The 17,713-nt window shown below is 37.9% G+C and overlaps 1 protein-coding gene across 2 annotated transcripts in view; it reads right to left on the bottom strand.

The window, feature by feature from the left end:
- FASTKD1 (FAST kinase domains 1) overlaps positions 1 to 17,713 on the bottom strand; it is a 36,451-nt gene that overhangs the window by 1,890 nt on the left and 16,848 nt on the right. For both annotated transcript variants that reach the window (XM_081142665.1, XM_081142666.1), the window contains exons 8-14: positions 9,077 to 9,563; positions 8,231 to 8,345; positions 3,946 to 4,074; positions 3,172 to 3,303; positions 2,688 to 2,801; positions 1,065 to 1,185; positions 317 to 431 (exon numbers count right to left, since the gene is read on the bottom strand). In XM_081142665.1, the coding sequence (XP_080998791.1) occupies positions 317 to 431; positions 1,065 to 1,185; positions 2,688 to 2,801; positions 3,172 to 3,303; positions 3,946 to 4,074; positions 8,231 to 8,345; positions 9,077 to 9,563 (1,213 nt within the window). The remainder of the gene's footprint in view (positions 1 to 316; positions 432 to 1,064; positions 1,186 to 2,687; positions 2,802 to 3,171; positions 3,304 to 3,945; positions 4,075 to 8,230; positions 8,346 to 9,076; positions 9,564 to 17,713) is intronic.

Below are 17,713 nucleotides of genomic sequence, written 5' to 3'. Positions count from 1 at the left end.
CAGCTCCTTTCATTCTCCTGCTCCTATGATACCAACAATGGACAGTTTTTCCTAGGTACCTTTCCTACATTCATCCTCCATTCTTTCTCTCTTAGAACTCTATCCCTCTGGTATGACAAATGTACAAATCAACAAATCTTTTAGACACAAGTAATGATGATTTTTATTTACTATTCTTCCAAAAAATGGAGGATATTTGGTTTCAGATATTTTAATATAAGTTTATTTAAATATTAAAAAGATATAATTCTAGAACACATGAACAGGCAAGGGTCTCTAGGTTTTTTAAAGGCTGATTTACATGAGTATCTCATACCTGAATTACACGATAGCCTAAAATTTCCAAATGTCGTTTCTTCATAGCAGATTTTCCTTTTAAATGAGGGATGTTTCTACAGAAAGCTCTTAAATCCAAAAATTCCAAAGCAATTCTACATAAGATAAAAATAAATATTTACTTCTAAAATCAAAATGAGAAACTGAATAATTATAAGCCTTTCAGGAACATGGCTGTATCTTTATAAACTAACAAAAACCCAATGAATATAAATGAGTATACCAAGTTATTTTCTACCTGAGCTATTAATTAATGACAATTAAGCCTATTCATTAGAATTACAGAATTCATAATAATTATGGTAAATATCTCTATGCTTTCATCCATTTGTTTCTTTGCCCAATACATATTTATTATGCATCTATCATATGTAAGGAAGGCACTGTGAGGGATACAAAGATAAAGTGACATAGTTTTATGGCAGTGTAAGAAGTGGCTAAGTGTTATCAGAAAAGCAGGGAGGTATGAAGCTCCAAAGAAGATACTATTTGCTTCTGCTGAAGTCAACTAGAAGATTAGCACTTTAGAGAGATGTTAGACTTTAGACAATGAAGGACAGACATTAAGGCAGAAAGCAGAGAAAAAGCAAAGGTACAGAGGCAGAATGCATGAGATAGATGAGAAGCAGATTCTACTGTAACTCCATAAATCCTTGATAAATAAGTTCATTAAATTATGCCAAATGTAACATTTAGATGACAAAATCTGAAACTAAAAAATAAGTTACCTTTCAGCTCCTGGTGGCAGCCTTGATCCAACTATTTGGGTTTCTGGCAGTTTTCCCAAAGTTATATTATGACTGCCATAAGAAAGAGGTTTTTTTCTTTTATCCAAGATACACTCAAAATCTATAAGCAAGTACAGGAATCAACAGTAGGAATTAGGTAAAGTCATACAGGTAAAAACTTAAGATATATTTTAAAGATATATACATACATATATGTATACACATACATATACAAAAAAGGAATGATATATGTCCCTAATTATCCAACTTATTTTATAAGATCTGGTTCAACGGCATCTCTGTCTGAAAACCAATCAATAAAAATCAACCAGCAAGTATTACTAAACTATATTTAGCATGGGGCTATTTTAAGCACTGGACTAGGCTGAATCACATTAAAGAGGTTTTTTTGGTGTTTTTTCAAAAATATGTCTTTATTGATTTCAGAGAGAGGAAGGGAGAGGGAGATAGAAACATCAATGATGAGAGAGTCATTGATCAGCTGCCTCCTGCAAGCCCCCTACTGGGGATCGAGCCCAAAACCCAGGTATGTGCCCTGATAGGAAATAGAACCGCAATTTCCTGTTTCATAGGTCGACACTTAACCTCTAAGCCATGCCAGGTGGCTCTACTTCTTTCTAAGGCAGGATTTCTAGATCCTTTGTTTCTAGGCCTTGTCACTGTCTCTTATAAAATGCAACACTCGAAACAGTAATACAATACTAAGATGTATCTTAAGGACAGGAAACAGACGACCAACTTTCTTGTTATTATTAATACAGTTTATTTGCTTTTTGGCAACCATTTACATTATTAGTTTATATCACGTTTATAATCCTTTAAAATATCCTGTATGTTTGCAGATGCTTTCTAACCCTAATTTGAGAAAATTTATGTTAATCCTCTTAAAATTTCATCTTTTCATTTACACCTATCACTTGAATTTAGCCATTTTTTAAAAAATCTTATATTGCCATCCAATATCACCTAGCCTACAAGCTTTGTCATTCAGAACTAAAGCAGAATGACTTCTACAACTACACCACTAAGAAACAAGATTAACCAGGCTAGAGTTGAGCACATACCTATGAAAATCCTCATACAGGTTGATAACCCAACTTAGCTTTTGAGATGAATTTAAAATAATGAAATTGACATAAATAATTTCCCTAACTCCAGGACACTGAGTGGAGAGGACAGAAAGATCCAGAAATGCCCAATGAATCTAAATCTGAGTTTTATATACTTAGAATTGGTGAAATACTGACCTTAAAAGAATTTTTTTGAAGAATAGCAAAACTCTGATGGTTTTCAAAGCTGGGTCATGGGAACTTGAGGATTCACTGCACTGTTCTTTTCTACTTCTGTGTCTTTGGAAATTTTTTATTTTTTTAGAGGAAGGGAGGGAAAGAGAGAAACATCGATTTGTTTCACTTATGTATGCATTCATTGGTTGATTCTTGTATGTACCCTGACCGGGGATCAAGCCTTCAACCTTGGTGCATTGGGACAATGCTCTAACCAACTAAGCTACCTGGCAGGGCCGAAAATTTTCAAGATAACTTGAAAAATTCAAAAACCTTCTCTTTAAAATTCCAGTAGATGAGATGATTAAAGACTTACCTATTATGTGGTAATAAGGTGTAAGAACTGAGGCTTTTACACAATTGATTCCTCCTAATATCTCTGCTAACATTTTATAAATCTGCTGCTGTGCTCCATTCAGGCTGCCAATATCTTTATGAAAATAAAAAGAATTAGTTCAGTTAAAATAAGTTAATCAGTTTTTGAATAAAAATCATCCAATTCTACATACTGGAAAATAAAGATTAATATTTCCAACAAGAGCTTCAATGTAATACCATATGCAATGACACTAAATTCAGTGTAACACAAGTTCTTTGCTCTCTACCAAAAGAGGTTTAGTGTCCTAAATATTAAGAAATTCTTATAACACAAATCTCACCTACAAAATGGTTCCATTAAATAGGTCATGGCACTGTTGCGAAGTCTGGTGTCATGGTTAGGTTTAAAAATAACAACAATGTACTACCTAATAATTTACTTTAGAGTTAAACGTCACTTTCTGACCAAAGAAAACTCAAACCTTTATTATAATGTTGTTGACAGAAGCGATCATGAAACCACGGAATCTGATACTCAGGGCATTCCAAGCAGACTGCTCTATTTAATTCCATAAGACGAAACTGGACCCTCATATTTAGAGATGCACATAAAACTGAAATAAAAAACTATATTAATGGATTTTGATAGCTTAGACCTAGCAAGGACAATAATTTTTTTCACATTCATTTGTCCCCATTATTGGCTGACACTTTTATTCTCACAAAATCATTTCAGTTGCACACACATGCTTCATGTTTTTAAGTTATTACATTCAGTGGCATGATTAGGACCAACTGCTATATTGTTTCCACAATTAATAATGTTAATACATTTTAAAAAATACTACCAAAGAATTTACATTGACCTATTATTCCACATTTAGGACTCTATCTGCAGGAAACAAAAATGAGGTCAATGATTCATGTACAACAATCATTATTTCTAATAACAACCTCTAAGATAAGTAAACTTTATTACATCCATATAATGAAAGATTAGACATTAAAATCATGACATCAAAAATATTTCATGGCATGAAAAATTATTCAAAATACAGTTCAATAACTAAAGGAAATATACAAAAGTGAATGCATAAATAATCCAAATTTTGTTTTACATTTCCTGTGTTTTCCAAACTTTCTAAAATACTTCTATAAGCAAACAAAAAAACTAACATTTAAATGCTTTGGTATAGGTAGAGCTGTAACTTGGATATAAAGTACAAATGATAACTTAATAAAATGTAGATACATACGTTCAAGTTGAGAATCCAATCTGCCTAAAAATTTGATGTGAAAAATTGTCTTTAGCAGATCTTCTGGAAAATATTCAAGTGTGGCCAAGTAGAAACCAAGAAACACTAACATTAGAGGATCCAATATACCTAAAACAAAATTAAGATTTTTTAAAAATTATAATGTATGGCCACCTCACATGTACATAAGCACATACTTTATTCAGGTAAAAACAAAATTTTTAAAAATGATACAAACACAAACTTGCCCAAACTAATCTATACTGTTATAATACTGTCAGTGGTGAAGTTGTTACCTGTGGGCGGGGGTAAAATAGGAAAGGGGGACAGAAAGAAGGGTAATGTGGTAATATTCTGTTTCTTGATCTGTGCACTGATTCCTTGGGTGATGCAATTTGTGAATTCATACTATATGCTAAGGATATATGAATGTTTCATTATTATTATTACCCTTTCATAGAAAGTTCTTTAATTGCCTTGAAAAGAAAAAGAATTCAAAACCAAAGGTCAATAGTGTACATAGAAAGGAGAAGTGCCCGGCTGGTATAGTTCAGCAGTTGAGTGTCGACCTAGGATCCAGGAGATCGAGGTTTGATTCCCAGTCAGGGCACATGCCCGGGTTGCGGGCTCGATCCCCAGCAGGGGGCGTGCAGGAGGCAGCCGATCAGTGACTCTCATCATTGATGTTTCTCTCTCTCCTTCTCCCTTCCTCTAAAATCAATAAAAAATATACATATAAAAAAAAAGGAGAAGTGATCCCAGTCTCTATGTATTGATGATAATAATATACTAGGGCTCGGAATGTGTTAGGCATCACTGTAAGCACTTTACAAATATTAACTCATTTAAATCTCACTTCAGTGTGCAGTAGAAACAAGTTACTATCTCCACTTTATAAATGAATGTACAGAGATCCAGAGAAGTTAAATGACTTGCCCAAAGTCACACAGTTAGCAAGTGGAGGGTGAGATTTAACCTGGAGAGCCCAGCTTGGAGCCTAGACGGCTATACTGTGCTCCTCTGTAGGATCTCAGATTTCCAGGCTGAGTGCAGACATGCATGAAGTTCAGATCTGACCTCACACCTCCTCCCTTACCTGTCACCCAGCAGCATGGTCCATATTCTAGAGTATAAGTCTTGAGATAATTTAGCTGATTTGCCTCATCCAACAGACATTTTTTTTTTTTTTTTAATATCTTTATTGATTTCAGAGAGAGGGAGAGGGAGAAAGGGAGTTGAAACATCAATGATGAGTCATCATTGATCAGCTGCCTCCTGCACGCCCCCAACTGAGGATCAAGCCCAAAACCTGGGCATGTGCCCTGACCGGGAATCAAACCGCAATCTCCTAGATCCTAGGTCAATGCTCAACCACTGAGCCATGACCAGCTGGGCCAACAGACATTTCTGATAAGAGGGAAGGAGTCATCCAAAACACCCTACTACAGCAATATTTTTACAAAGTACAAAAAAAATTAAATATATTTTCTTTTGGATTTCTTGCTGAGTTTATTTAATAAAGCAAGATCAATATAAATGAGGTAAATAGTGATGATCTCCACCAACAAAACTGATCTGTCAAAAGTAACATTTATTCAAAATGAAGAAAATTATTGCTCCATTCGTTATTTTAAATTGTCTTATAAAGTTCTCCAATAATTTCAAACATTCTCAGAAAGTCTTTAAAAAAATCAAAGCTGTGGTTCTCAACCTTTCTTCTCTTATACCCTTCATTTAAAAAGAAATTCTAATATCTAAGCCTTTATTTAGACAATATGGGAAGAGAAGTACTTTCATTTCCTTCTGAAACATGACTGAACAACCAGGAGAGCATATTTAAGTCTCAGTTTCAAGTCTCATCTTTCTACATATAGTTGAGTTACTAAAAAGGGTATATATAAATGCCACACATGCATACACTCATTCATATATAAACATACACATATCACAGTCCCATCTTACTTGTCTATTAGCAGACACAATAGTATCAGACATGATTAGACACTATCTGGCCTACAGATTCCATAAAAATGTAGCAACATTTATGAGCATGATACTGATACAATTAATGTATTTATACTGGTCTCACACCAGCTTAACTATTAAAATTGATTGAAAGAATCAGATATTATGTGTCTCCAGATATGATACAAACATCAGGTACACAGTACCACATACAAGGCATTTTTGCTAAAAATATTTAATCTGAATCTAATCAAGCACCTATTCCTAACTTCTAGAATACTAGAAATACTGGAGATGAAGGAGCAAAGTTTAAACAGAAAGCATTCAGACAAATCAAAAACATGAACAATCAACAATAAATAGCCAATCTCTTTTATAAAAAATAATAATACCAAGGGGAAAAAGATAGGGAGAATGTGACATAACAACTCCATATTGGTTACTTTAAAAACTGTTATAGGCAAAATTAAAAACGGAACTGCCTTTTGACCCAGTGATCCCACTCCTAGGAATATACCCTAAGAATCCTGAAACATTAATCAGAAAGAATATATGCACCCCTGTGTTCATAGCAGCACAATTTACAATAGCTAAGATCTGGGCCCAAGTGCCCATCAGTAGATGAATGGATAAAAAAGCTGTGGGACATTTACACCGTGGAATACTACGCAGCTGTAAAGAAGAAGGATCTCGTACCCTTTGGGACAGTATGGATGGACCTGGAGAATATTATGCTAAGTGAAATAAGCCAGGCAGAGAAAGACAAACATCACATGATCTCGCTTATGTGTGGAATCTAAAGAACTTAATAAACTGATGAACAGAATAGATTCAATGACATGGAAGCATAGATCAGACTGATGAATGTCAGAGGGAGGGAGGGAGGGGGTGGAGGGGGAGAGAGTAACCAAAGAATTTATATGCATATATGCACAACCCAAGGACACGGACAATGGTGGGAAGAGGGACTGGGGAGGGGGAAGGGACGGGGTGGAACGGGTCATTGGGGAGAAAAAGGGACATCTGTAATATTTTAAACAAAAATAAACAAAAAATCACAAAAAAAGAAAAAGTCTTTAGCCATCAAAATCATGACAGTTAAAAAAACACAAGGGTTATAGGCTATGCTGCCCGGCAGGGCGTGGCTCAGCAGTTGAGCATTGACCTAGGATCCAGGAGATAACTGTCCGATTCCCATCAGGGCACATGCCTGGGTTGTGGGCTCGATCCCCAGTCGGGGGCATGCAGGAGGCAGCCGATCAATGACTCTCTCGTCATTGATGTTTCTCTCTCTCTCCCTCTCCTTTCCTCTCTCTGAAATCTATAAAGATTATACACACACATATATACACACACACACACACATATATATATAAAACAACAGAAAAAAACTTATAAAAGGCAATTTGGTGAGACCTGGGAAATTTGATTGTGGTATATAGATGGTACTTGCTCATTTTTTTAAGTGTGATACTGAACGTCCTTAAAACCTCGAGTATTTGGGGCTGACCCTTCAAACAGTTCATCATACACACGTGCTCGCACGTGCAGGCACACACATGCACAGCAAATGTGGCAATGGGTTAATCATTATTCAAAAGCTAGAGTGTGGGTATACAGTACATAGATGTTTGTTATATTCTTCTTTCAATTTTTCTGTATATTTGAAAGCTCTGGTAAGAAAATATTAGGAAAAAACAAAAACCTTTGTCCCAAATCAATCTGAAGCATAAAATAAAACCAAAGCAAAACCAAAAACCCAGAGAATGTTCTAGACTCTAAGAGATCCAAGAGATAACAGGCACACAATGAGTGACCCCTGAATGGATCCTGGGTGAACCACCACAGTATTTTGTATTCTGGGAATAATGAAGGTGATTTACACATGAAGTGTGTATTATATACTAGGAGACCAATAATTTTCTTAGGTGTGATAACAGAATTATGAGGATATTGGAGAAGTTCATTATTCTTAGGAAAGTGTATGCCTGGGTAATTAGAGGTGAAGGGTAACAATGTCTGCAATTTATTTCGAAATGGCTCAGAAAAAAATAAGAGCAAGAGAAACAAAAAATAAAGCAAATGATAAAATGTTAATGGTTATTGAATCTACCCAATGAGTATATAGGTGTTCCTTGTTCATTCTTTCAATTTTATCCATAAGTTTGACATTTTTCATAATAATAAAGTTTCTAAAATGGATACAAACTTTTTTTAGGTATAGAACTCACAGCTATTATGGTTACCCTTTAAATGAGAAATATCAGCAACATTATCCTTCCACTTATTCATTCAAGTTAGTACCATTCAATATACCTACTTAAGTAAGAATTAAGGTGTTGAATGCAAGCTCCAAAAAATTCATCCCTTTGAGGTGGATCATAGTTCAAGATGCTGAATGGAAGAATAATAGCAAAGACTGCAAAAGGATGGATCTGTATAAACAGAACAAAAATGTTTACTTTAAACTTCAGTAAAACAAAATTTTAACCTAATTATTTTGGGTACAAGTATTTTTCTAACATGCCTATAGTTAAATGATAAATGTATTACTCTGTGTATTAATTTTTCCACTTTGTTATAACCTATTTAACCCCACTACTAATTTCTAGTAACTCTAAGTGTTAATAAAGAAAAAGTAAATGAGGTAATTTACAAAGTAATTTTGTTAGGTATGAAATCCTATTCCAGAAATTCACTAGTCATTAAAATGAATAGGAAATAGTATCACTAACTTATATGATATCAGTGCATTTTGTAGACTGATAATGTAATTAAGGTGGTTTCTTAGTTTATAATCATCAGAATTTATTTTTCTTTCATTCATTTTTCATTCAAGCATCAGGAGGTCGCCAGTTCGACTGCTGGTCAGGGCACATGCCCAGGTTGCAGGTTCGATCCCCAGATGGTGCAGGAAGCAGCTGATTGATGTTTCTCTCTCATCAATGTTTCTATCTTTCTCCCTACCCCTTCCTCTCTCCCTAAAATCAATAAAAACATTTTTTTTAAAAAGGGGTTTAGGGGCAGAAACAACAAATTGCTGAACAAAAACTAGAGTTTAATTTTTAAAACTTCAAATTCCAGTCAAGTTCTCAAAGTACTTATGATAAACATTTGTTTTTATAAGTTCACAACTATATAAAACTATGGGACATTTAAATTTCACCTTTTCAATTTGCTGAAGGACCACTGAGGCTATCTTATCAAGTAGCAAAGTATTGAGGTAGTTAGTTCTAGAAATAAAAGATGCAATTCCCACAACATTTGTGTAATTAATTTCATCCATCAAACACTGCAAAGTAGCAACTGTTTCTTCAAGAAGTGTCTCAGAAAACCAGTCTCCTTTTAAAGGTTTAAGTTCTTCCCATAACAGATTCAAATTGTTGTATTTTTGTAGTCTCTGATGACCATAGTGAGCTACTTTTTGAAGTAGTGTCAGCTGTTTTCCAGTAGTATTATCCAGATACACATGACCATACTGAATCCATCTTAAAATAGATGTGGCAAAACTATTCAGGTCATTTAGGTTACACTGCGGTAAAACTGCTTCAATTCGAGATATCCCCGCTTCATCTAGGTGAGGAGATGGAAGCATAGAAATAGCACAGACCAGGATGGAAATCTCACTAGGTTTGACACTAATTTTCAAATAACTATAAAGAAAGGGAGGGAAAAGTAAAAAGAACAAAATTAATACATCAGTAACAAAAGCCAAAATATATGTGTTAAAATATGAATATATAATTATTATTATAATTAATAGGTGGGGCAAGCTTAAAATACAAGTTAATTTAAGAAGTGTTAACTAATTCAAAGATGACAGGTCCATGAAGAGTTACTAAAGGAAGCCTTAAGATAATATAAAGCACATCCCAAATTTTTTAATGCAAAAATAAAAACCACAGTCCCTGCAAACAAAAGGTCAGTTTCAGAACAATGATATTTTCCAGCGCTGTTGCTAGAGACAGAATTTGGGCTGAATTTCTGATATGACCTATCAGGAGTTGGTACCTAGTACAGGTGCTGGCATACAGTGATCACTCAATTATACTGGTTCCCAGCTTACTTTTCTGCTAAAAAATCCCAGAAAACACAGGATATACGATTGACTCCATTCTTTAGTCCTCCTTTCCCAAACTTCCATAAGATTCCTATCACCAGGACAGCAGTAGTTAAAATAAAATAAAATAAAAAACTGGGAGCTTTTAAAAAATCTTTAGGCCCTGGCCAGGTAGCTCAGCTGGTTAGAATGTCATCCTGATACGCCAAGGTTGTGGGTTTAATCCCCCGTCAGGACACAGACAAGAATCAACCAATGAATGCATAAGTAAGTGCAACAACAAATCAGTGTTTCTCTCTTTCAAATCAATAAATAAAATTTTAAAAAAAAATCTTTAGATTTAGAAGTACTGGAAGATATAATCAAATCTAAATTAAAACAAAATTGAGTTACTTTTTTAAATATTAAGTTAGCATATTGAAATAATCTTAATAGTCAACGCTAGCAAGGGTGCATTGATACAGGCATTCTCATTCACTATTAGTAAACTTTAAAAGTTGCTATAAGCTTTCTGGAAAGTAACTTAATGGTACGGCTGAAGAACTTTACGATTAATTATATCATTTGACATGATCAATCCCTGTTGAGGAAACTATCCTAAGGAAATAATCTAGCCCTGGCTGGTTTGGTCAGTGGTTAGAGCATCAGCCCACAGCCCAAAGGGTTGCAGGTTTGATTCCCAATCAAGGGTATGTACCTAGGTTGCAGGTTTGATCCCTAGTCCTACTTGTGTGAAGCAGCCAATCCATTGGTCTCTCTCATATCAGTGTTTCTCTCTCTCTCCCTCCCTTCCACTCTCTCAAAAATCAATGGGAAAAAATATCTTCCTGAAGGATTAACAAAGAAATAGATAAGTGCATTATGATAGCCTATGATGGTTAATTCCAGTAATTTTTCAAATAGTTCTACATGATGTGGGGAAATGCTCATAAGGTCAAGTGAGGAAAATAAAATAAGAATACCAAACTGCATGTTCATGATTCTCAACTATGAAAGAAAAAAGAATATATATGTACATATATATATGTAAGTATATACCACAAGGAAATAAACCAAATGTTGACAGTGAATGAATGGATTTATGAATTATTTTTATTTTCTTCTTTACACATTTTTCTGTTTTCAAAAATTTTTTCCCATATCAGATGGATAACATGCTGACATCATAAAAAGGTTTGAGGGACAAACAAAAACTCATAGACACAGACAACATTATGATGTTTATCAGAGGGAAGGAGGGTAGGTAGTAAAGGGTAAAGGGGGTCAAATAGATGGTGACAGAAGAAGACTTGACTTTGGGTGGTGAGCATACAATGAAATATACAGATAATGTATCATAAAATTGAACACTTGAAGCCTATATAATCTTATTAATCAATGTCATCCCAATAAATTTAATTTTTTAAAAAAAGGTTTAAGGTACAGAGGGAGGTAATAGCATGAATACCCTATCATCACCCTCTGAACCACAAAAAGATCTCAAAATGATTTTGATTTTTTTTTAATATATCTTTATTGATTTCAGAGAGAGGAAAGGAGAAGGAGAGAGAGAGAGATAGAAACATCAACGATGAGAAAGTCATTGATCGGCTGCCTCCTGCATGCCCCTTTACTGGGGATCGAGCCCGCAACCCGAGCATGTGCCCTGACCAGAAATCGAACCCTGATCGCCTGGATCCTAGGTCGACACTCAACCACTGAGACACGCCCAGCGGGGCTCAAAATGATTTTTACATAATATTTGGCCCAGTGCCTGAGACAAAGTAAGTATTCAGTAAGTACTAAATGAATATTTTACTTTTATAACCACAAAAAATAATACACTTTTATATAAACAAAGCTCCCCAAAGCTGTATCTGTTCACAAAATTGACTCAAGGAATAGAACTCTCAATACTTCCTAATCTTGAGATAGTTATATAAAAATAAACCCCCAACAAACAAATAGGACTACATAAAACTAAAAAGCACAGCCAAAGAAACCATTAACAAAATGAAAAGAGAATCCACTGTATGAGAGAACATATTCGCCAATGATACATCTCATAAAGGGTTAATTTCCAAAATTCATAAAGAATTTATACAGCTCAACACCAGGAAGACAAACAATCCAATTAAAAAATGAGAAAAGGACCTGAATAGACACTTCTCCAAAAAGGAGATAAAGATGCCCAATACACATATTACAAAATGCTCTAACTCACTAATCATCAGAGATGCAAATTAAAACTACAGTGAGGTATCACCTCACACCTGTCAGAATGGCTGCCAATAACAAATCAACAAACAGCAAGTGCTGACGAGGGTGTGGAGAAAAGGGCACCCAGTACACTGCTGGTGGGAATGCAGACTGGTACAGCCACTGTGGAAAACAGAATGGAGTTTCCTCAAAAAATTTTAAAAGAATGGGACTGCCTTTTAACCCAGTGATCCCACTTCTAGGAATATATCCTAAGAATCCCAAAACACCAATCAGAAAGAATATATGCACCCCTATGTTCATAGCAGCACAATTTACAACAGCTAAGATCTGCAAACAGCCTAAGTGCCCATCCGTAAATGAGTGGATAAAAAAGCTGTGGGACATTTACACAGTGGAATACTATGCAGCTGTAAAAAAAAAAAGGGACAGAGGAAAAACAAGATGGCGGCACAGGTAACAGCTGCACCCGCTGCCTCCCGCAACCACATCAAAATGACAACTAAAATATAGAACCACCGTCATCAGAGCCTCCTGAGATCTGGCTGAACAGAAGCCCCACAACCAGGGAGCTGAAGAAGCACCGAGACTGGTAGGAGGGGCGCAGACGCTGGCAGATCGGGGCTGAATCGCAGAGACGCGGCCGCGGGCCCACACCCGGTGCCGCGGTTGAGACCGGGACGGGAATCTCGGCGGCGGAGTTTTCCCGGAGGAGTGAGGGGTCCCAGCCCCACAGCAGGCCCCCAGACCAGGGCTCCAGGCCAGGAAGAGACGTCCCCACAACTCTGAGCTGTGAAACCAGCGGGGACTGTCCCTGAGGGTCGCGGAGGCTGCGGGAGCCCCAGCAGCTCCTCTTAAGGGCCCGGCACGGACTCAGACGCGCTCCCTCTGAGCCCAGCGCCGGGAGCAGCCTGAAAGGACCTGGGATACTCGGGGAGGAACTAACCTGCGTGAAATCCGGGCAAGAGGTGGAGGGGCCGCTTCCTCCCAGGCAGAAGGGCTGGCAGAGGCCATTACTCCTTTGGCGAGTCCTCCCCGCACACAGCCGGCAGGCAGGCGCCATATTTGAATCTCAAGCACCTGACTCACACCCTTGGCCCCGCCCCGTGATTCCCGGAGGCCCCGCCCCTCCCCACCTGCAGCTCATCCAGGCCATTTCCAGGGGCTTTTCTGTGCCAGTGGCCTCTCGAGCCTTATGCTTAGGACTTTCCTAAAATCTCTCAAACAAGCAGCAGAGGGCCGCATACAGCTTGATAAGCGGCCCCAGGCCTGGCACTAGCAGCAGCTGCATTGGCTCATAGCTTGGCCTCTCCTGGACAACGCAAAGCCCAGCACAAGTAGCAGCCAACTACAGTTTGCTGTGTAGCTCAGGCTGGGTGGCCCTGGGCAAGGCACTGGCACAGGCTGACTCTGCACCTCCCTGGAGGCCCCAGAGACAGTGCACCTAGTGGTCAGACTCGACCACGCTGGATTACAACCCTACTACATCCACGAGTGACACTCAAGGGGCGCACTTGGTGAACACCAAAGCTCCAATGAAATAAATCCTGCTCCATAGGGGTGTCTCCAGCACAGCAGCTCTTTGGCTGTAGTTGCAGCTGGTCCTCACAGCTGATTGGCCTGGGGGTCAGTTCCTCCCAGTGACGCCAACAGCAACCAAGGCTGAACTACAACAGGACAGGGCACACAGCCCACACAGGCTAGCACCCAGAAGGCCCAGCTCAGGTGACTGGGGAGGCTGAGCCACTGGACCCTACAGGACACCTACTACACAAAACCACTCTACCAATTCCAGGAGACATAGCAGCTCTACCTAATACATAGAAACAAACACCTGGAAGCAGCCAAAATGCGGAGGCAAAGAAACATGTCACAAAGGAAAGAACAGAAGAAATCTCTAGAAGAGGAACTAAATGAAATAGATCCAAGCAAGCTAACAGATAGAGAGTTCAGAATTTTGGTTATAAGGATGTTTAAGCAGATGGTTAGGGAAATAACTGAGAAAATCGATAACATAATAAAGTACCAATTTGAAATGAAGGCTACACGAACTGAAATGAAGAATAATTTACAGGGAATCAACAGTAGAGTAGAGGACGATGAGAATCAAATCAGCAATTTGGAACATGAGGAAACAAAAAACACTCAACCAGAAGAGCAAAAAGAAAAAAGAATCCAGAAATATGAAAATAGTATAAGGGGCCCCTGGGACAACTTCAAGAGGCCCAACATTCGTATTATTGGGGTGCCAGAAGAGGCAGAAAGAGACCAAGGAATTGAAAACCTATTTGAAAAAATAATTACAGAAAACTTCCCTTATCTGGGGAAAGAAATCAACTTTCAAGTCCAGGAAGCACAGAGGGTCCCAAACAAGAGGAACCCAAAGAGGCCCACAGCAAGACACATCATAATTAAAACACCAAAGGTTAAAGACAAAGAGAGAATCTTAAAAGCAGCAAGAGAAAAGCATTTAGTTACCTACAAGGGAGCACCCATACGACTGTCAGCTGATTTCTCAACAGAAACTTTGCAGGACAGAAGGGAGTGGCAAGAAATATTCAAAGTGATGAAAAACATGAAACTACAACCAAGATTGCTCTACCCAGCAAAGCTATCATTTAGAATTGAAGGTCAGATAAAGAGCTTCACAGATAAGAAAAAGCTAAAGGAGTTCATCACCACCAGACCAGCACTACAGAAAATGTTGAAGGGTCTTCTTTAACAAGAAGCTAATGAACAAAAGAATCTGATGAACTAAATAGATCCAGAGACATTGACACATGCAACAGACGATCATACTTCAGAGGAAAGAGGGAACGGGGTGGAGGGTGGGAAGAGATTAACCAAAGAAGTTATATGCATATATGCATAACCCATGGACACAGTCAATAACAGGGTGAAGGCCTGGGGAGGGGGTGGGAGCGAAGTGGAGGGGGTCAGTTGCAGAGGAAAATGGTATACTTGTAATACTCTCAACAATAAAGATAAATTTAAAAAGTAAAAAAAAAAAAAAAAAAAAAAAAGGATTTCTTACCCTTTGGGACAGTATGGGTGGACCTGGAGAGTACTATGCTAAGCAAAATAAGCCAGGCAGACAAAGACAAGTACCACATGATCTCACTTATATGTAGAATCTAATGAACAAAATAAACTGACAAACAAAAGAGAGCCAGAGGCATGAATATACAAAACAGACTGACAGAAGACAAAGGGGAGGGGGTGGAGGGGATCAGAAAAGATTAACCAAAAAACATGTATGCATATATGCATAGCCCATGGACACAGACAATAATGTTGTGAAGGCTTGGGGTAGTGCAGGGGATGGGTGGAAGAGGCAAAGGGGGGAGGAAATGGGGGACATCTGTAATACTGTTAACAATAAGAAGAAAAAATAAAAATAAACACCCAACTAATAAAATGTCTCTAACCTCCAATTGATATAGTTTCTATTTCCTGGTGATTCTTCCTCAAATTCCAAAATATACATATGCATGTATGTTTATTTATAATACCACCACATAGCCCCTAGGATGGCTAAAATTGGGGGGGGGGGGGGAGTGTTGGGAAGGATGTGGAGCAAAAGGAATGCTTACATTCTGCTAGTGGCATTATAACTAGTCCAGCCACTTTAGAAAACTGTTTAGCAGGACCTGCCAAACATTAACATATGTATAACCTATGAACCAACAATCATACTCCTTGGTAAATAGCCACAGAAATGCATATATATGTTGACTAAAAAACATGTACAAGGATATTCACAATAACACTATTTATAATAGTTAAAAACTGGAAATAAATATTCATCAACAGTAGAATAGATAAAAAAAATTTGTTATATTCTTATGACTACTATACTGCAAAAACACAGGCAAATCTCATAAACATACTGAGCAAAAGAAATCAGACAAAACAGGAAAAACTAAGCCATGCAATTAAAAGTAGGGATAGCCCCGCCAGAGTGGCTCAGTTGGCTGGAGCAACATCCTGCGTGCCGAAAGATGCCGGCTGGATTCCTGAACAGCACAAATACTTAGGTTGCAGGTTTGGCCAAGGGTTGGGATGTATATGGAAGGCAACCTATCAATGTTTTGCTTCCCCCCCTTCCTCTCTCTAAGCATGTCCTTGGGTGAGACTATTAAAAATTAACTAATTACTTAAAGTAGAGATAATTAACTTGGGGGTGGGAGGGTGAGCAGGATAATGAGGAAGGGATATATATTTTTATGTAGATTATATTTCAATATGTTAAAAAAAACACCATATTATTCCAGTACATGAATTCCCTCAGTTCCCCAAATGTTTTCAGGAGCTGTTTATATAAACATTTATGTGAACAAGTTTAATTACATTGTGCCCCTTCACACAATCTGCACTGAAGTGGGGGAAGGTGAGTAATTCTGAAGCACAAGGACCTATGATTTTATATAATATCTCCGAACTAATTTTTTGATAAAATTTTAAACTATAGAGACATATAAGGGCTCTCAATACTAAGAATTACTAAACTTCCACAGTCATAGTTTCTTTAAGTCTTGTTATAAAGGAATAAAGCATTACGGTTGAAGTGAAATCCTCTTTGACACACCTACTCCTATCTTATTTCCCTATAAACAGAACTACGTAATTTAATTTTTTTAATTCTCACCTGAGGACATACTTAGAGAAAGCATGGGAGGGAAGGGAAGGAGAAAAAGAGAGAGAGAAAGAGAGAGACATCAATTGGTTGTCTTCCATACTATGCTGCCACTGGGGATTGAACCCCAACCCAGGTATGTGCCCTCGCAGGAACCAGCAACCTTTTGGTGCACAGGATGATGCTCAACCAACTGAGCCACTCTGGCTGGGCTGTAATTTTTTTTATCCTTTCCCAAGGATGTTAGATTTTTTAGAGAGAGTGAAAGGGAGGGGGAGAGAAAGAGAGAGAAACATCAATGTGAGAGAGACACATCCTTGGCCAGGAATTGAACCCAAGACCCTTCAGTCCACAGGGCAATGCTCTAACCACTGAACAAAACTGCCAGGGTGAGGCTGTGATTTAATTTAAAAAAAAAAAAAACACTGCCCGCCCAGCCAGGCATGGCTCAGCGGTTGAGCATTGACCTAGGATCCAGGAGATCGCAGTTCGATTCCCGGTCAGGGCACATGCCAGGGTTGTGGGCTCGATCCCCAGTAGGGGACATGCAGGAGGCAGCTGATCAATGACTCTCTCATCATTGATGTTTCTATCTCTCTCTCTCCCTCTCCTTTTCTCTCTCTGAAATCAATAAAGATATAAAACAAACAAACAAAATAAAACCACTGTGCAAGCCACATAAATCATGTCTCTGGGCCTGTTTACGATATCTCATTTAGAACATAAAATCATTTATTTATTTGTTTGTTTGTTTGAATTGGTTTTAGAGAAAGGAAGAGAGGGGAGAGAGAGAGAGAGAGAAACATCAGTAGGTTTCCTCCTGTATGGACCCCATCCGGGGATCAAACCCACAATCCTCATATGTGCCCTGACCGGGAATCCAACCGGTAACCTTTGAGTGCACAGGA

This window comes from Miniopterus schreibersii (genome assembly GCF_964146895.1).
Source record: "Miniopterus schreibersii genome assembly, chromosome: 7".
In the NCBI taxonomy this organism is placed as follows: domain Eukaryota; kingdom Metazoa; phylum Chordata; class Mammalia; order Chiroptera; family Miniopteridae; genus Miniopterus; species Miniopterus schreibersii.
This window is presented reverse-complemented; position numbering and strand designations above follow the sequence as displayed.